The following is a 22,099-nucleotide window of genomic DNA, read 5'->3' as shown; positions in this document are numbered from 1 at the left end:
TCAACCTATTCAGGATTTCCGAATGGTGCTCTTCATTTATTTTTAAATAGGATTTCAGAAGATGCATAGGTATGATCAGTGATTTTTATTAATTCTTGTTCTTGAATGCCAATGCGAGTCATATTTGAAACTGCTGTACATAGACTGGAGTGGTTTGTAATTTTATATATATATATATTTTTTTTTTTTGACGTTCAGACCAGCGCAGTTTCAAATGTTGGCAAACAAAGAAACAAATGCTAGGGACGCGATAAAATTAAACAAATGCTAGGGACGCGATAAAATTGTGCGATAAGCAGCCATGATTGGTTGAAATACGTCCTTTCGTATCGTTTTATTGGTCAAAAGTAGTATAACGTAGTAAGAGTGTAATAGTCAAATTAAAAAGATTCTTGGCACAAATAGTAATAATAAAATGAGAATACAAACAGATAATAATAATAATAATAATAATAATAATAATAATAATGTGACTCATAGTTTTCGTCTTCTCAAAATTAAATACTTTTGAGCTAGAAAAACTGAAAGCAAATTTTCTTCACACTACATACTACAAATGTAATATAGCAACACTAATAGTAAGAGGAATAAAACTTAAAGATAATAAACACCTTTTCTCTTTTCATTCTGAAAACCATCATAGTTAGTTAAACTAAAAAACAAATGTCTTCCTCATTTCTTGTTGCTACATTAATCTTCCTCAGTAGTTGCTTCATCAGATATTGTAGGCTCTGGATTCATTGGTTCAGAACTGTAGACCTTAAGATTCCATCTTACCATTACAAGTTTCACCAATAGCCTATTTCTGAGTTTTGTATGAATGTTGCCATGAGTGGACCAGTTTCTTTTCCATGCAGCCGAAGAAGATGGTACATTTAATATTCGCGAGCCTTTCCACCACAGACTGCTGTTTTAAAATGATTCCAAATGCTTGTACTCACGAACTTACACAGTAAACACAGTATCACGACACGACTGGTTACCGACTACAAGCGCCGCACTGAACTGATATCAGCTGTCTTATGGATTTGTGTATAAACAAGACATCCAACGAGCAGCAGCATACACCAACAACCTTAGCACCTAGCACACAGAAGTAAAACGCCCAGATGTGTATGCAAAATGGATGGCATATATGATGTTTGGATTGCATTCAATAAATCCAATTTAATCCTAGTAAACAGGATTTTAAACCCATAAAAACCTATGTATATGGATTTAAACGGATTAAAACAGTTTTTTTACATCACTACCTAGGCCTAATAGAGAGACGGTGGAAGACTAACGGGGAACGAGAGTATGCTGCGGAAACTAGCCTTTAATACCATTTTTGTCTATTACAAGTTCTACTTGAACTGAATGAGATTTTAAACCTTTTCATTTTCATTTCATTTATTGTATTCCATAGATCTGTTGCATATATGATCGACGCATCACAATACTTCAAAACGAGGGGACGAATAATATTATTGTTCCTTAATGTCAATCATGACGTATAGGCCTCATACATAACCATCGTTCTTTAAAATTTTACCACTTTCTGACTGGCCTAGTTGTAACTTGATAGTAAGGAAATCAATACCGGTATTTCAATGGTTATTTATAAGTTCTTTTATTTTTTCCTGGTAAGAATACTTCAGTTCACACGTTCATGAGACCTGATACAAGAATTACATCACCCCGTCTAGGCTACCCGATTGATTTATTTTACCCTCAGTCTACGAAAGGTTGAAGAACAGTAGTTTGAATCTTTTCCTTTCGAATTATTATTTATTGGGCGAATTTTCTTCATACCAATACAGGGCAATTCCTTCATATCCTAAAATGTCAGTCCACTTGAAAAATTACGGTAGTAGTTTGAAGAAATTCGTATAAATATCACAAAATTAACACAGCCTAGGCTCCATTTTGTTTTTATTTATGTTAAAAAATGAACATTTCCCCTGAAGAAGTTATCATTGTCCCGCAAAGTAAGAGGGGCTGTTATTTTGTGGTTTCCTATCTAGCCTCCATGCACATTGACCCTACAAAGAAGGTTGCACCTTTCGTTCATTCTGTTCGTTAAAGTCCCTAAACTGACGAGCTGGAACCTATAGTTATTCCCACACAGGGTGGCGAATGATGACAAAGAATAAAATAGTACATCTGTAATAAATGGTAATGTATGCAACAGAGGCGGCTCTACCTTACGGCGAGAAATATAGGCAGTTAGAACTAAACGCCAGTCAGGAACTGTGCGCAGAGCGTATTTAGGCCAGGGACACACGAGCGTTGAGATGATGGACGTTGTAACGCACGTTAAATACCACACGAGCGTTGTGTTCTGTGACGCATCGTCAGCAGCATAGGCGGAGAGAGATCCGTTTCCTTGGGGGGCAAAGCAAAACCATAGAATCCCCAAATAACGGAGTTACGGGGGACATCATTTACCTCCTCCCCTGTTATACGTAGCTTGACTGTGGTAAAGTATATCGGAATATGATTATTTAATAAAGGTATTTTCGAGGACATGTTTCTTAAAGTGTTACATCCACATCAGTGATGTTTCGAACAAATTATACAAATTATAATAGGGCATAACTTAAAACAATCTCCCTCTTTTTGTCTCTCGTACAGAAACACATGCATACATCAATAAAACTATGTAACAGTGCTAACAAACTCTTTTTTTATATTAAGTTTATCTTCCTGAAGATACCATTGAAATGTGAACTCTAATAATTTTATTTAATCTCGTCTTTAAGTTTACATATTATACCGGGATTACTTTTATTTTTTCTGCATTGTTGTGCAGTATGTTATTCATATTTCTCCAAGTGGCGGCCTGAACACCTGCAGATTTCTAACACATGAGTACAGGCTGTTACAAAAGAAACATTAGAGTGCTTTCATTCCTCAAATTATGTAAGGCAAACTCGAATAATTTCGCAGTATTAAGGTTTTCTGTCTATAGTTATACCCAAATGCTTACAAAAAACTTTCTTCACGCGACAGTTAATCACTAGACATAATTTTATCGGTTGGTATGAAAATTTAATTTTTAAGTGTATCTCAACAAGAAAATAGCTCCATCTAAAACATGAGATCATATGTGTATCTTTCAGGAACTCGTCTAACTTCGCAGTAACACTTATGCAATTTTCAAGAATACTCTTTTTTGCTCAAAACAGGTTTTAATGTAATCTAAACATCAGTACATGTTTACACACATTAACTGAACACACTAGGCTATACATATAGAACAACTGGGCTTCAATTATTAACATTAATAACAGGAAAAGGCTTATATATTAATTGTAAATTCATAAATTTATCTAACACATAACTGCATTAAACATTATGCCAAAGATAGAAAAAAAATATTATGAAAACTATTTTGGGCTAATCCGAATCAGCTTCCGCTAGCAAGTGTTATTTCTCCTTTCTCTGCCATTGTTTGAAGGTGGACAGACTTTGCTCCTTTTGGGGATACAATTTTGTTAGGTTTCGTGACCAATGAAAACCCTGTTTCATCTAAATTGCAAATGAGATTAGGCTTGTTACTCAGTTCTGCCTTCTCATACACTTCCTAGCACATCATACAAATCGTTCAAATTCGAGCAAGTTGAGGCTGCTCCTCAATGGTAGGACAGATTTTGTGCTGTCGCATACTTAACCCATAGCCCATAACTAAAGGAAGTTAGAATCTGCGTGCCACTCGAACTGCTCTGCCGGCAACTAGCGGAAACTAGTTAAGAAATTGAGTACCGGCAAAAGCATATTACAAACAAACTATATTAGATAAAATAACAAGCTAGGGTTAAAATTAAGCATAAGATTTTGGAGAATTCATTAATCATAGTGTGATCTGAATATCTCGACGATATAATATCCAAAACACAACACTGCAAATTCACTCACGCTATCACAACAAACACACAGCTACTAAAGCAGATAGTTGTATAACTTTCGCCAAAATACGTTGCAATAAGATCTTCTGCATGAAACATCCCCGACAGATTCTGGCATTGATCCGTATTTTTATAAGCTCAAACGAATACGGACAACCCCGGAACCAATTAATGTATGAGGTACTGCGAAATTAGACGTACTGCGAAAATTAGCCGAGTTTAACATATAAATTCTTACAGCCTACATTCAAGAATTTAAAATAAATATTACAGTCCAGACACATGATCTGAAGACATTAATTCATCAATTTAAGCACAGAAACTTAATCATAAACAAAAGCAAGAAAGATCTTTTGAATTCAATATTTTCTAACGTTAATAGAAAAATAAAGTTGAGACAAGTTTTGGGTGGGAGTGCCCCCCATGTTCCCAATAAATCCGCCTGTGGTTAGAGTCACAAAATGGAAGGTGTAGAAGTTGTTTGTTGTGGTGTGTGTTCACAGAGACCTAGACCATGATCTGCAAGTAGGGTACTTTTGTATCTCACTTTTTCCCGGATAACACGTTATAATCTACATGTTATTATAGTGAAAGATATTGTGCAAAATATCTGTTATGTTCATAAAGATTGATGTAAAAACTATCATTTCATTGTTTCTTTAAATGATTCGTGAAAACTGTTACAGTAATTACATGTATGATGGTAATATCGCAATCTAGTATATACAGTCACGAAGCTAGAATTGTTGAGGGTACTAGGAACAATAAACTGTGCCGGTACTATTTCGCATTGTCTGTAATGAGGCGATAGTATGAATCCTAGTGGTTAGCAACTATTTATGGATGCATATTTACTACGTATTGAGCTTCGTGACTGTATACTGTATACTAAATACTAAACTATGGCAATGTTATAAAATTTGTAAGCTTTGTTTTTATACTGTTTCACAGTATTACAATTTTTTGTTCAAATATTAGATCTTGTTTTTAGTAAATAAATATAGTAGCATTTGTACAGATTCAATTACCAATCTCATATTTGTATTTTTTTAATAGAATCCTTTTACTAAACAGAAGTTCAGCAAACGAAATTTTAGACATTCGGAAGTAATAAAAATTTCTGATTTTCCTCGAGTTGAAGATACATGTATATTGATTAAACTAACACTCAACAACGCAGCACATTCACATAACCCCAACTTTCAAACCGAGATTAACAAATAGATACCCCCTCCCCAGTCTCTCCTCAAGCTTGCGAGTCAAGGTCGTAACCATATCTTCGGATGCTTCTGCCACAAACCTTTCGCACAGAACTCTCCTTCCTGGAATGACTGCCAACAGTGAACTTAATATATGGAAGGATCGGAGTGAAACCAAATGTTATGATTAGGGGGCGGATGTTGATGAAAAGTCATCTTCTTATTTTTCACATTAGGACGATGCATAGTAATATAGAAATCCTTTCTATGTTAATATCAACGTAGAAAAGCAATTTCTTATACTGTATTTTTGACGTTTTTGCACTAATAGGTCATTTTTATGTTTTTTCGGCATTTTTGGTCATTTTTAATACTTTGAAGAACTTTTAGATCATTTGGAATGCATTTCACCTTCTTCTTTACCGATAGATCTGTTATATCATTTTCTAACCAAATAGCTCAGTAGTAATTACCTACTGAACAAGTGAATATCAGTGAAGTTTGAGTTTTATACTTTAGAACAAACTCTAAAGTTCATCCCTCATTCCTCTGAAGGCTTCATTTCACACAACGGAAGTAATATAAAATACTTGACAGCAGTTTAGTTTAAGTGAGGACTTTGACCACTACTGTTCTTTTGTCGGTACGAGGGTGTCTTTAGAATTTATGTTTGGAAGGGGGGAAACTTTCACCATGTCCTGGACAGGACGTTGTGTCCTCAACATGGTTCGGAAGGGATGTATACTATAGTAGACAGTATTTTTAACACAAAGATTGCAAGAATGCACGCTGTGCCCACAATTTGTTTTGTCATTCACACTCCCTCATCTGAGATATCTGGTAACAAAAGCGAAGCGCTGAAGGAGGAGACGGAGAATGAAGGCACTGACATGGACCACATCTGATTGAAACACATTGTAAACCCTCATTAAAATCTATAGTTTTCCCTTAAAACCTTCATTTAGTTGGATGTTCTTTTCCTTTATCTTAGCCAAATTCCAGGAAGTTGCCTATCCTCTCTGAGTCAGGGCAGTCATTGAAACAAGGTGACTAATTTTTAAGACGTTGTGGTGCGAGTACGGTGAATAATATTTAAATGTCTTTTTCTTTTAATTTTATGTCATTTTTCCATTAGTTTAAGGGCATTTTAATGATCATTTTAAGCAGATTTTTAGATCATCAACATCCGCCCCCTAGTTATGATACATCGTTATTACGAACTTATAGGTCTATTGTTACTAGGTATAATAACTAAAAATTTTTGGGTAGGCTAAGCCTCAAAAGCCTCTTAAGAGCTTCGCCATGATTATTCTGGATACCTACCTTCATGAAGAATTGTTATTTATAGGGTGAATTTCATCGTTTGAAATTGTTGCTGCGTCTTTCTGATGTCGTCTTTTAGTCCCTCCTATGTGTAGGAATTGCTCTTGTAAATCTCTTATTTCATGTTTCTCCGCAGTTAAAATTGGAGGAGTGGTACGGCCATATTTCAAACAAATTTCTTATTTCATTAATTGAAGCCGCGGCTGTTTGAACAGTGGCCGAATGCTGTTGGAAGACTGCATGTTGACGTTCGTAAAATTTTCTGGCTTGGAGTTTGAAATGTAATGTATCAGTCACCTTCGGCTCTAAGCAGATAAGATTTTCTTTTAGAAATTATCTTACTTTCTTCAAGAATGTTTGTTTAGTCAACTATCCGAAGGCAGGTCTGAACCTCACAAGTGATATCAAGAGGGCACCACTTATGAGACAAATAGACCAGGAGATAATGGGGTAGGGTAGCCAGTTCCTTTCCCCCCTCTATTGCATACATTGTCGACTAGCTACATATTACACTAGTCAGAAAGAATATGTGTTATAAATTTGACTGCTGTATGAAGTTTGTAGACTCAAAGATGGCTCAACTGTGAAATTATAATTTTTTTTTTGCGAAACTTTTACTAAATTGACTTAATTCGTTCTTCCCATATACTGCAGTCTTCAAATTCTATTTCATATATTATTACTTTTAGTTGGTTATTTAACGACTATTCGGTTTTTAGCGTTGATGGGATTGGTGATAGCGAGATGGCATTTGGTGAGATGATGCCGAAAATTCGTCATATGATCTGCCATTCGCCTTACAGTTGGAGAAAACCTGGTAAAAAAAACCCAACCAGTTAATCAGCCCAAGCGGGAATCGAACACACTCACGCCCAAGCGCAACTCTGGATCGGCAGACAAGCGTCTCAGCCGACTGGGCTACACCGATGGCTTTCAGATGTTATTTTAGTTCTAAGTTTTTCTCACTTAGACCTCCATAAAAAGGCATAAATGGAGTTTCACTGTAGGCTATTATCGTTACCCCATTATTAGAGTGTTATTGAGTGTTAGTTTAATCAATAGTGAAACATATGTACACCGTACAACAAACATCCGGAATTGAAATCCACGACCTCTGCTTCCATGCAGCGTTAAAGCTCCATGTCTGAGCCACTGTTTCTAAAATTGTATAATAATAAATTAGAATTAATTTATAATTTGCTTGGTGTGTATTCCAGTAAGTATGAACATATTAAAAAATGTATCTTCACAGTAGAGACATATTTGTCAAAATTGAAAGTGCTAGAAACTTAGGGCCTATGTTTGATCCACTTTATATGGAGAACGGTTATCATCTTTACTTATGTTTCTGGATTGCTTTCAGAATAAGATTTTCCTCCAGTTAGAGATAAATTTATGTAATAATGCCAGAGGCAGGAAGGGGGTGCACAGTAGGGTAATGGCTAAGGCACTGTGCTGCAAAGTCGAATGTGGTGGGCTCGAATTTCGAGGGGGTCATGGATTTTTTCAATAATCGATCTAACCCCTCGAGCTGTATTATGACTCTGGGTCAAGTCAACCTCTAACAGAAATGAGTAGCAGGGAATCTTCGTTGAGAACAAAGGCGACAAGCAATAAAGCCAACATTCATACTGTAAGATTACCAGATTTCCGGGAACAGTCCCCGAATTCATACGCCTACTTTTGTCCCCGGCTAAAATCTGTCCCCGGAATGTCCCTGATTTTTAATAAGCTTCCAAAAGTATTCCCGTTTTTAAACGGCATTTTATTTTATTATTATTATTATTATTATTATTATTATTATTATTATTATTATTATTATTATTATTATTAAGAAGCTGTTAACAACTTAACATTTTTATATCATAGGTTATATCATTAATAAGTATATTGTAATAAGGAATTGGTGACAACTGTTAATAGTTCATAAGTACATTTCTCCACTGCATGGTGGAAAGAAGGAAAGAATGTGCTCGTAGTTTTCCTACACTTCTAATGCATAGTCTATTGCTTCGTTCTTGCTTCCGATTTGAAAAAAGAGTTTTAAGTAAGGAAACGGAAACGAAATTGTATGTAGCAACAGTAGCGTGTTGGATAGGTAGGCAGTGGTAGCTATTAACCTAGCTAAACAAAGCGAGTTTTGTATGGTGTAGCTTTGTACAGGGACATCATTTTATTTTTAGTTCAATTTTTATTGTACCTGAGTTTTTGAATGTACTTCACTCCCACCTCCTCTACAAGTAAACATTCAATCGTCCTCCACACAGAACCAAGGCCGCGTATGCAGTCAAAGTCTCCTTAAGGTCTAGTAAACAGTAGGCCATACTGAGTTAGTGAGTATAGTACGTTGCAGAAATATGTTCGCGTTTTCCAGTGACGAAACAACTTTCAATATTGAATCGTATTTTCGCACAGGTACTGTCGTCCGTTTACCTACGTCGCATCCCGATTTCACCACCGGCTTCTGCTCGTCCCGCTGTAAAGGCTACTGGCTGGGCTGTCTTAGTTCTTTTCTGAAAACATTAATTTCTGTTAGGAATTTGACGCCTACGTAATATTATACAACTGCTTAAAATAACTTAAATAAAAGGGCCTCGTTATGTAATTAACTGTGATGTGATTTCCCCCCTTTCTATGACCCTGCGACAAAACTACTTGGATGAACAGTAGATAGCATCTCTGAGTAATTTTATCTTTTCTGATCGGACAGAAGTGAATATTGAATTTGCAGTACGTAAGGTACTCTTTTATAGAGTAGGTACAGAATTATTTCAACGTGAGTTACTAGTACGAAGGACGAAACTGCTAATTGGAATTAGGTACAATAGTCTATAGTGCGATAATATACACAAAAGAACTGAGTTCTGTATCGAAATGAACGGCCACCATTTTCAAAAATGTGTTTACATATCCATATTATGATTATTTCTCAATTTAACTTTATTCTCTAAAATGTACGCTAATGTGCTGTTGACAGTATAATATACACTGCATAATGAATACGTCCGAATGAATAGTTCAGTTTGTGAGTAAAAGCACTTATTGTTAATACAGTACTGTATTTTGATTAAACAACCTAATGAAAATTATCGAACTCAAAATCGCGATATTTCCTAGTTTACGTAAATGGATGCACTACGTTTCTTCCCTCCCATACCTAATAAAGTGATTTGTTTGTATTTTACGCCAATATCATCGAACTCCTGTAGTGGAAGGTGTAGCAAACGGTGTTTCCGGTTCTCAACCGTTAATCCAAAGGTATAGCCAGGTTAATATTAGAAATGTTAGTAAAAATAAAATGATGTCCCTGTATAATGTAATGTAAAGATGTCAGATCAAAAAGGTAAAAACATACTTATAGTCTATATGTTATAAGTCATACGTTGTTGTAATCATTTTTTAAAGCGTCGTTATGTGAAAAGTCCTTCACCATTATCAATGACAGAAGTACTTCTGTTACCGAACACATGGCAAAAAGACATAAAAGTTCTGTGCTCACTCATAGTGGTTGCTCTAAATTGTCCACTTATTACAAAAGTGTTATCGCAGACAAGAGTGACATAGGAATTGCATTAGAAGAAGATATTTTTGCGTTCAATACCATAATAGGCCTATCAGAGTTTCAAGTCCATGGACTGCACATCCGGCCAAGTTTTATAAAACGAAGATAAGTTCACGAATTCCAAGACGAAATTGGAAGCAATTAGTTTTCTCAGTTACGCAGTGTTGCCACACTAGCAACACTAAAATCCACCCACGTAATAACCAAATTCCACACACGACTTCAGAATATTTTTTGTGCACTATAATCCTGCAGAATATATAAACATTTAAATTAATGTACTGTACTTATACAGCTTTCTGCATCCAATGCTCGTTTAGTGTCCCTCCGATTTCACACTTCTATTATCACTACAGTAGGCCTACTTATAATCATCTTACATTTGTATAAAAGTTGTTTATATAGTGTTTAAAGTTAGAATGTATTATGCATATATATTATTTATATATTTATTTATTATTTGTTTAAATATAATGTACATTAAACAATTTCATCTTAGGTAACAGAAGATATATTTGTTAAGGGCAGTACATGGAGCAGATGAGAGAGACAGGGAAAACCAGACAAGTGACTGAGCTTATTGTTACTTTCTCTCCACTCTCTCAACATGACCAATAGCCACTGTCATCGCAATCTAATAGAGATAGAGAAGGCATTGTCCATAGCGGTAAAAATTTGTTCTCCAAGCAGATTCCGTCTCCCTCAAGTTCATTGTCAGGCAGTTGTCAGCAGCGTCCTTGACCGGTGTCCATTGTCGCTCAAAACTTTGAAAACCCGGGAGAAAGTCAATAATGAGAGGATCAAAAACCTTCAAACAGAATGACAAACCCCAAACTAGCCTAGAGATGAAGGACGGTTTAGGTAAAGCACCCATGGCTCTTCGAGAATTACGTAACTGTACCGGTATTCTTATGTGCACATTTACTTTTTAATTAACTCAAAACTTTAGTGAGTCTAGCTGTGAGAATTCCATATAAAATCCACACAACCAGTCATTTCACACAACATTTCACACAGCAATCAAAATTCCACACAGTTTGACAACATTGCATCTACGTTCGAACATAGTGTAGACTTCACAGCATTCAAGATTAGGTGTAAAACAGCTCAATCTATATTGATTGCCATTGCATAAACTTCTCTATGATATGTTTGTAATTTGCAACGAGGCTTGCTTCTAGACAAGGCATAATGAAAATAATGACTCGTCAGAAAAATATGTAGCTTTGTATCATAACAGATTTTTTATATTTCAGTCTCGTAGTAATTTAATTTAATTTAGTAATAATAAACCTATTACAATAATAGGACCTAATAATAATAATAATAATAATAATAATAATAATAATAATAGAACAGTAACTAATGCAGTGATCGTACTGTTGAGCTGGCTGCTGTCCCCGGAATTCAGATAAAAATCTGGTAACCTTGACCTACTGGTCTGCAAAGACAGAATCCTGAACCTTCGCTACCTTGCAGGTCTCCATGGCCTATAATACGTATAACTATGCCTTTCATCAAGCATAGAAAATTGAAATAAATTAATGTGTCTATAGCTACATCATCTCCAATAATATTTTCTTTCATTCTGTAGAATTTATCTACTTTTTAATTTAGCGTCGATGTAAATGGTGATAGCAAATTTATATTTTTATGGAAGATCCGAGGGTTCGTCATGGAATTACCGAACATTCTCTTTACACTCTGGCATAATCTCGGAAAAAGAAACCCAAGTAGTCAGCTCAAGCAGGGTCTGAATCTACAACCGAATGAGCCTTGAAGCATGATATACTCTAACTACCACATTTTTCATTAAATATCCCTTGTTCGGAAATGAGAGATGGCAGATTCACAGCCCTAAGAGAATTATGACTTATGTCACTGCTATTCATCAGAAGTAAAAATAATAGAGTAATTTAAATTTGGGGAACCTCTTGCCTTCCACATGCATAACAAATGTTTCGAAATAATCACCGCCAACTTCATTTATACAAAGTGTGTACTGAAACTTGTTGATTTCCAGTACCTAAGTTTTCTTTGACTTGTATTATCCGACAAAGTAAACTACTATTATTTAGGCCAAATAATCATTTCAGTTATAGGCTTATTTCATATTATTATATTTCGAGAAAGCTTTTGTTAGACATGGTGAAAAGATCTTCAAAGTTCTCGAAAGAACATTCCAAATACACTACTCAAAATGTAAGTTAATAGCAAACTATATTTATAAAACTAATAAAAGGTTCATTTTTTTTTATTTTATTGGGTAATTTACGACGCTGTATCAACATCTCAGGTTATTTAGCGTCTGAATGATATGAAGGTGATAATGCTGGTGAAATGAGTCCGGGGTCCAACACCGATAGTTACCCAGCATTTGCTCGTATTGGGTTGAGGGGAAAACCCCGGAAAAAACCTCAACCAGGTAACTTGCCCCGACCGGGATTCGAACCCACCTGGTTTCGCAGCCAGAAGCGCTGACCGTTACTCTACAGGTGTGGGTTAAAAGGTTCAAAGAAAGAAGAGAAAAACAGAGTAGTAGTTTACATGATTGAAATATGACATACTTATGGTAAAGCAATCAATACAAATAACACAAAACTGAACATACAATGCTGATAATAATCCAAGGAAACTCGGAAGATAACATCCGACATGAAATATTTGTACTAAATAATATTATTTAATATTTCGGAAATATCTAGAAGCAAATGCAAAGCAATGACATCCATGGCACAATAGAAAGTAAAAAGTGAAATTTTAGTGAAGACCACGTATTAGAACAAGTAAATTTAATTACCTGGACTGTATATCTCATGAAAGGGAAATAAATATACAAACTAAGTTAGAAAATTTGTAAATATATATTATTGAATTTTGTTTTAAAATGACGATAATGCAAATAATAAAGACCGAAGCTCTGTAATACACACAATCTTCATAAATTATTGTCTTGATTTCAAAGTTATTTAATTTCCCAAGAATGAAAGAGCAAGTGCACGAGTTTGCGCAGTGCACGTTAAATAAGTAAAATCCCTATAGTAAATATTATTTTTTTTATAAATTCATGCAAATAACATTACAACTGGCTATTTACACTCTTTTAGAGCCTATTAAGCAGAACGTATTTGTTTTTGCTCCATGTTTTTTTTGCTCAGTAACTGTATTACTGCTACATTAATTACGTAGTGTGTATATTTAAATGGAAATTTATAGTTTAATAATACTTTATTTTTATTAAAATAAACATTTTAATACATCAATAATGTTATTATTATATACATTAGCATGCCTTAAATCTCATTCCACATCGCTGTTTTCGCCTTGTCGGAAGTAGCGTTAATGTCAGTTCTGGAATAGAAATCTAGGGATATCTCAAATGGCGACTCTTTAAGAAGATGAACTAAATCAGATGAGAGAGATATTTCCGGTTTTCTTGATAGTTTTCGAAGTGGTGTGATGATTTGATCAGAAATGAACATCAGTCTTAAAAATGTCTTCGTTTGTTACAACTCTTGAGATTTTTCTTCAAATGCTTTCATGGAAGAATTTAATATCCTTATTTTTGGTCTCATGAGCTTCTTCTGGACACTTTTCCAATCAGAAGAAGTGCGGCAGAAATGACAGAGGCACCATGAAGAAGAATCTTATGTACTGATGGAGGCATATAATACCAAGAATGTTTTTCTACAGAACATTTTGCAGTAGTTAAGGAAGATTGATTGATTTATACTGTATCCACAGTAAACAGTGTTCAAAATGACACCAAATTATTTTTATCTTCATCAACACCAGTGACAGCAGAAGCAAGTGACGTGAATTCTCATGGGTCTGTAGGATCGTGGTGAAGGAGAACGGAAATTTTACCATTTTACCTTAGGAGATGACTCAACGTGATTGTCGCTCTCAGTCGGATCACTAAATTTTTGTTTATATGACGATCGCCCACTACTGCCATCGAATCTCTACTTTGATTCTAACATAAAACTATCCGGATTCATTGTATCTAAAGATCGTATTACAGTATCCTGTAATTTTATTAGACGTGTTGCTGTATGGTCTAACAATTTCTGCAGTTTCACTTCTACAGATGCTTCGTCGAAAATAATTGACGCTTTTGGTGTGTAACAATGTTCTTTAGCTGCTAGTACGCGATGATAAGAGGGATACAACTCAGCATTTCTTCCTTTAGTTTATTTATGGATTAACTTAAGTGAAAATTAACCTCGACTATTAATGTATCATGCTTCTTCGCCTGAATAAGGCCGGATTCTTCACGTGGTTTAGATTCAGTCCACGGCCGATAGATTTTTTCAGCTCTCATAGGGATTGCTAAGACAACTTCGCTTATTATTTTAGAAGCTATCTACTTCCTTCTCATCTAAGTCTTGTTTTTGTAGCAAGAACTATCTCGGTCACACTTTTTTCTTGACGCACTGCTTCTGTTTTTCGTAATATACCTCTATCACTGCTTTCATCAAAAGTCAATTTACGGTGTCCTCGTTTAATCTCTTCTGAATCTGAAGATTCCTTTATGATTGTACTTCTGAGAAACACTTGAACTCATTCAATTAAATTGCATAATTTAATAAAAATGCTTCATGTTTTCTGTGGCACTTTTCAAGTTTATCAAATAATAATATTTATAAGAATCATGACTTATGTCTCTATTTTCTTTTCATATTCTGGTGAAGAGTAGTCCTTAAAAACTTTAATAGATAACAAATTAAATGTGTTCGCTGTTCACTTGTACCTTCATCAGATTTTTTTCGAAGAATTTCGTACAGTTCTCTTCGAGATCTGTAACATTCCATTGTGAACACGGAACATTTTAAAATAAAGATCATCACCCTAATAACACTATGCACAATCGAAACTGCAAAATATCCTCACTACTTCAATAACCAATGCAAACTAATAAAAATTTTCAGAAATTTACGCTGTGTGGTAGTACAATGTGGGGGTGTTGATTGAGAAAGCGTGGTGCCTGCCTGCATGGCTGGCCCAAGCGCTAATGCAGGCTCTCACAAAAACATGACGCACATTCACGACTGCGTGTGACTGCAAACGTTCTCAAATTTTATCGCATTCTACATACTATAATCTTTCTTTGGAACATAAGTTCATTGCTACTTTCAGTGGAAAATTTTTTGTAGCTCAACGAGAATTTATTTCGTCACTTTTTCTTTTCGAATATGTAATAATTAAACAAGATCTACGTTTATATGTTATTTACTATTTCTTTGTGTTCCAGAAAGGTCATTCTTCACATTAAAATGAATTATAAATAAATCTACACGTGTTAAATATTGGTAAAATAATCATTTTCATTAGCATAAAAATTTAATTTTTAAACATTCAAATTCAAGCTGTTTTACTGGCGTAGGTCTAGTTATTAAATTAAAAATCTTTCAGTACCGAATTTAGATGGTTTAATGTGTTGTTAATCAAATGCCGTAAGCAAAGATTGCCTGTAAAAAAGTAAACAAAAAAGAAATGGCGGGGTTTTTGAGTTTCGGATCACTGTGCAATGGTTCGTATCACCACCGTTTGTCATACGACATACATCCAGCCTGTAGTGTAATTCCTGCCATTGTCTAGTTAGCATGCCTGGTGTGGCAGACTGAACAGCCACAACAATCCTGCTCCTCAACTGTGGCAGGTACACAGCGTCCTTCAGCATATCACAGGAGAAATCGTTCAGTATGTAATTTTGGGAACCGTGGAGGCAACACTGCCAGTGAACCATGTCCTGCGGAATGGTACGTTCTCTCACCCGGTTCGAATTTTACTTGGACTGATAACTTGGTTACATTTTTTTAGGCTTTTCCCAAAGACAAAGGGCGAAACTTCAGACACTTACCTCGTCAAACACTAAGTTGCTACCAATTCTTTTCATACTAGATTACTGCTTAGTTGATTTCTTTTTTTCTCCCTTTCTTTCTTCGTCATGTTTCATCTCCTTTCCTAGCGACTTACAATCCAAAGCGATGTGGGCGAGGATAGGTCCTATGTTCTTTTAATCAATACTACAAACGAACACATTGCGGATGTCCCTGATCGTATGGTTAGCACAGCACAGGGCCACCCAGAAGACAGCACTTGATAAAGGGCAAACACCCAGTTCGGTGGACGGAAGATAAGTCTATTCCATTGCTCACGGCGGTAATCGAACCACGGACCACTTGGATAGAAAGCGTATAAACTATCCGAAGAGTCAAGACAACGGACGCAGTTGATACAGCGTCCTTAAATAAGCGATTCAAACAAGATGAGATTAGACTAACTTCATCAGAGATGAAATTTACCGAGGAATAGAGGATTAAACTTCTATGGACCAAGAAAGGAATTATGAAGGGTAGACAGTTTTTTAATGTAAGAGTAATTGGCTACAACTTACTTCACAAGCGAGAAAAAACTTCTCCGCAGATCACTGAGGAGACTGATAGACGAAATTAATTTACAGATAAAAAATGACCACATGAGTCTGAGGCCCTGGCCCTTCCATGTCAAACCGTAAGTCAAATAAGGAACGTCGAAAGCGGCTTCACCCCGTCTAAATTACTTTTGAGCTGTGCGACCATTGTCCTCCATCTGACCATCACGTGTGTCTTGCTATGGCCGGAGGGTAGTGTGACAACTCAGTGATGTCGCACTCCGTGGATCGCCACAGAAGGAAGACAGAATATATTATTTCTCACACTCGTTGTGCGTTTCTCCAGACTAGCAGAAAAAGAACAACTCAAAGAGCGAAGACTCACCGTATTAGCTTCTGGAATTCCCTTCTCTCAGGACGCCGATCGCCATCGCGGGTCACTCCCGCTCTGAACTTCGTTCACAGAGAGTGAACGTCACCCTCTTCATGGTCGTCGAATCGCTGGCCATTACATGCAGGGTTTCGATAACTTAAGGCTGTTCTCGTGCGACCATTTTGCAGAGCTTCGATAACCTGAGGCTGATCTCATGGTCGTAGAATCGCTGGCCATTATGCAGAGCTTCGATAACTTGAGGCTGTTCTCATGGCCATAGAATCGCTGGCTATTATGCAAAGCTTCGATAACCAGAGGCTGTTCTCATTGTCGCAGAATCGCTGGCCATTATGCAGAATTTTGTTAACCTGAGGCTGATCTCATGGTCGTAGAATCGCTGGCCATTATGCGCAGCTTCGATAACCTGAGGCTGTTCTCATGGCCGTAGAATCGCTGGCCATTATGCAGAGCTTCGATAACCAGAGGCTGTTCTCATTGTCGTAGAATCGCTGGCCATTATGCAGAATTTCGTTAACCTGAGGCTGTTCTCATGGTCGTAGAATCGCTGACCATTATGCTTCGATAACCAAAAGCTGTTCTCATGGTCGTAGAATCGCTGGCCACTATGCAGAACTTCAATAAAGGGAACCACCTGAACCTGCTTTCCATATCGCAACTTTCCTACCCGCTAAATCTCTTACAATGGGGCAAGCGTTTTTCTCCCTAATAAAGTATACTTCCGTTTCCCCTCACTCCCATTATCTTCCTTTATGCTATCATTACATCGTCGCCATAGCTCACATCTGAGACTAGGACGAATTTTGGATATTGAAGATTTTGACTTTTGACTACGTTATTTCTGTTTTTCCTACTCCGAGAGCCTGTGGAGAAAACCAAAGAATTCAATAAACCAATCATTATGCAACAAGAGTTTTCACTTTTTACATCATCGCATCATTCCCCTCTCATTTCCAAAATTTCGTCTCTCCTTTTCGTCGTCCCGTTCTGCTCTTTCATCATCTCGTCGCCAAGGGGGCGCATCTAAGATCGGCGCACGACAGGATGATGATGATGATGATGATTATGACAACAAATCATGTATGTATGTACGTAAATTTTAAATTATGTTTTATTTTAAGACTCTCGAAACTGCGACGTTATATCAGCGTCGCCGGTGTGCCGGAATTTTGTCCCGAGGGAGTTCTTTTACATGCCAGTAAATCTATTGACATGAGCCTGTCGCATTTAAGCACACTTAAATGCCATCGATCTGGATCGGGGTCGGACCCGCAATCTCGGGCACAGAAGGCCAGCACTGTACCGACTGCGCCACCCAGGACTGTATGTATGTATGTATGTATGTATGTATGTATGTATGTATGTATGTATGTATGTATGTATGTATGTATGTATGTATGTATGTATGTATGTAATATAAATCTATATAGGTCTATGTATGCATGTACATGATATGAGTATGTATGTACACATGTCCAGTAACGGAAATGAAATTTGAAGCTCCCTTGTTGTATGTTTCGCATACAACACACTGCGCATGTGCAGCATACAAGAGCCCCTGTTTATATGCTACTTGTGTACAGTCGTGTGAAATTGTTGCCTACATACAAGCGGACTCTAATCGAGACTCGTTCCAAATTTTAATTCCGTATCTGTACGTGACAACTGATATTTATTATCTAACGTCCAGATATCGATAAAGATTCGCTTTGGCGTTACATAATCTGTGGCTGTAGTACAAATCGAGTTATAAGCACGCAAAGTTCCGCCTAAGTTGATAACATATTTAACAAGGTTATAATTTTCGTGCAACTGCTCTAGGCGATGATGTCTGTTACATTTTCCTGTATAAGGAGAGCACACTGTTGAGGAAACAATGTTTGTAGTTCAACAGTGCCTGAAATTATTAAAGTTCTCGGAAGGCGTCTTTATGTAAACTTCAAACACAAATTTAATGTTCTTGTTATAACGATATTAGGAAAATACAAAAACAGCCTCATTAAGAATAGATAATTAAACTAATTTCATTGTGTGAGTGAATATTTGGGCCCTATTTCATGAAGCACAATTAATATATAATTTCACTCTAACAGACACATTTAACGCACTATTTAGAATTACAAATGTTTCATAAGGAATATTTTCACATACTGCGTAATTATGTACTGTAATTATCAATTCTTTGATCGATTAGAACATTATTTACTTTGAAGGCAATCAATTGTAAGTTATTTGACAATAAAACTTATAAAGCATTGGCAAGTCTTGAAAAGTCTTGTGATGCGTTGAATTTAACGAAAATGTGATCATTAAAAGCAGCATTAGAATTTTAAAAAGTCTTTCTCATGCACTAAGTTGCAGTAATCGAACATTTTTCCTTTTTAGTAGAGTGCGCAGTAAATTCGTATAAGTCTGTGTCATCTGAGTAATGTTTGGGGGAAATGAAATACTTTCAGAAATATAACTGTTTACGCCATAAAGAAATAAATTGTTACGGAAAACATAAGAGATAAAGTAATCTGTGTGTCATATTCTTGACACCGTTAATTCGTTAATAGGAGACACTGTTACTGAGACTTCCTGTATGGACACTATACTTGTCACTTTATCAGTTAAGTCAAGACTTGAACATTTTTCAGTGCGATAGCTGATAGTACTCCTTCACACTCTTTATAGAGAACTGCCAAGCTGTTATCTTGTAAGCTGTTGTCTTGTACGTATTAGGTCTACTATCAGATTTTTAAAATTTGTAGTTGTATGGAGTAGAAAGGTACCGTACCTTCATTATTGTGATGCTGAAAAATGTATGTACATTTCGAGATTTTGTTTTACGAAAATGTACGCCTTCAATATTCATGATAGCGACAAACTGATTTTGAGTATGCCGTCTTCTGTCTGTCAGTGTACAGGAATTTGTTTTGAACATTTGTAAAATAAATTTGATATAATTTTATGATTACGAGCTACCAAACATGAATTGTAAATTTGAACTTTCGATTCCATAATAATTCCTTATCTGATGATATTAATTATCAAATAAACGGGAAAAGACGACCGGGTGGAACTTTCAAAACTTTTTCGGTAGCAAAAATAGAAACAAATCAATTTCTGGCCTAAAGTCATTATGATAAAGGTTGTAATGATGGTGACGATGATGACGATGAAAAACGGAGAGTTGTAATGTAACTGTGCCGTAATAGTAATGAAGGATATTTGACGTAAGGTTACCTCGAAAATGTTTACCAGGACTCTGCCCTTGTTGCATGGATGGCCCACTGCATGTCGTGAAAGTCACAGGGCGTGTCATCTTCTTTATCTCCGCGAACAATAGAAGATCCGTGGTCACAGATTTCAGAAATGATGACCGCTGCAGCATCAGCCCGAGGTCTGGGTCAGACGTAATGTTTTGGGCGGGGCGGGATGAGGAGGGATGATTTGATTTATACCGGCTGTCAAGCTTAATGCCATATCGCAATGAAGTGAATGAGGAGACTGCATCAACTAGCGGTCTGACACGTATGCAGGCTCATCTTCGGCACTCGTACAAACTCTTTAACGAAGTTAACCCAGACAACCGCTTCAGACCGTACTGCGATCAATACTGTGCAGACTGGGAAACTGGGAAAGGAAAATGGCAGCGCAGTAGCGGTCGTGTTTTAAACTAAGTGTACGAGGAGTCATTTTATTGTTATGCGAAGTACTGTGAGACAGTACGACGACGCTGCAGAAAATCTATTTACAGATTTTCACGGAAATACCAGTTTTCAGCAGTGGAGTAACTTTTTATAGCTGGGCCCCCCAGCAAAAATGAGAATCTGGGCCCCTTTCCTTAATACATTTTTTTTTTCATTTTTTCATAATTTTATTTCTTACATCTAATTTGAATAAAACAATTTAGCGTAGCAAAATACTCATTTTTTAAATAAAATTAAGTGAACAGAAATGAAAAAAAATTAAATGCTATAACTACTATTTTACTAGGGCTATATTTACACAATAATACTTAAGATAAATTTAATGTGAAGCTTTTTCCCTTCTGGCCTTTTGAGAAGCAAATGACTCAATCAAATCATGTAGATCAAGTCTTTGGGCCTTTTCACATTCAATACTTAATACACTGAGAACACAAAGTATTTCTTGAGTCATGGTACTGGAACACTGGGATTCGTTCCACCACAGATAGTTTGTGTTTGACTGCTTGGTCGAAATCCAGAGTCTATTTTAGTCAATTTCGAATCAGATGTTTCAAGTTCTCTTTTCCTTTTGCGTTTTTCTGCACTATTTAAATGTTCATAATTACTTTTAAAATGTTTCATTGTCACAAAACACGAGAAAAATGATGAATTAAACCTAATAACAAGCAGACATGTTGCTATATAAAACTTCTTTATTTCAATGTGTGTTTACTGTTTATATGCTGCGACTACGGTTGGCAACCTGATGACATGAAAATACACCACGATAAACAATGTTTCCATCCATAAAAATCACTGCCACATTTTCAACGTTGGCGTCACTGCAGTATGGTTGTGGGCCAGTCTACTGAGGCAATCGACAGGGGAGTATGATGCGAAGTACTGCCAGTTGGATCATTGTATGCGCATCCTCGGGTCCAGTGATGGCGGTCATTACCACAGATTTCCACATGACAGAGAGTAAAAAGAGTGGTTATGCGTTATGAAAAATACTTTAACTGTAATTCGCACTTGTTTCCAAATATGCGTAAGTAACCACAGAACGTTTTCGGCCCTCCCTGGCCTCGGGCCTCCCCCCCCTCCCCCCGCAACGCGGGGTCTGCAGGAGTGTAAGTTACGCCACTGTTTTTCAGCATACCGGCGGCAACTCGAAGTGATTTTCTAGCTTAAGAGTAAGTGTTTTTTCTTCTGTTTTATCCTAAATTACTGTAGCAGTCAGCTGATTTCTTTCTCTCTTTGCTCAATACAAAATACGGGTGGTAGTTGAGGACACGCAGTTGACAGAACCTGGTATCATAAGGAGTTGGTCTTTCAACCAGGCAAATATCAAGCAGTGGCGGCTGATGTTTAAAAATTCGATAGTTTACTTTCATAATATCAGTGATAAATTTTCCCGTCTGACTTTTGTTTCATGAATTATATCAGGGCACAACACAACATAGAAAGTTGGAAAGCAAAAATGTAATTTTATAAAGATAATATTCATGCTAAACCAAACTACTCTTAAAGCAAGAAAATATTTAAAAGAATACAAGAGATCAATATTGCAATCTGCTTTTAAAGGCTAATAACTCACCTATTTGTAGATAAAATCTGCACGTCTCTCCTTGTGTGTTGCGAATAACGTGGGAAACAAAACTAAACATTTTCTTTTTTCACACGC

The 22,099-nt window shown here is 36.4% G+C and overlaps 1 protein-coding gene across 4 annotated transcripts in view; it reads right to left on the bottom strand.

The window, feature by feature from the left end:
• LOC138703240 (uncharacterized) overlaps positions 1 to 22,099 on the bottom strand; it is a 133,044-nt gene that overhangs the window by 61,714 nt on the left and 49,231 nt on the right. For 2 of the 4 annotated variants that reach the window (XR_011333010.1, XM_069830960.1), the window contains exon 1: positions 19,970 to 20,325. The exons of the other annotated variants lie outside the window; for them this stretch is intronic. Coding sequence is in view for 1 of the 2 variants with exons in the window: in XM_069830960.1 (XP_069687061.1) it covers positions 19,970 to 20,117 (148 nt within the window). In the remaining variant the exon portion in view is untranslated. Of the gene's footprint in view, positions 1 to 19,969; positions 20,326 to 22,099 lie in introns of those variants that run through there. 4 annotated transcript variants of the gene reach the window in all.

Source organism: Periplaneta americana, chromosome 7 (assembly GCF_040183065.1).
Source record: "Periplaneta americana isolate PAMFEO1 chromosome 7, P.americana_PAMFEO1_priV1, whole genome shotgun sequence".
Classification (NCBI taxonomy): domain Eukaryota; kingdom Metazoa; phylum Arthropoda; class Insecta; order Blattodea; family Blattidae; genus Periplaneta; species Periplaneta americana.
This window is presented reverse-complemented; position numbering and strand designations above follow the sequence as displayed.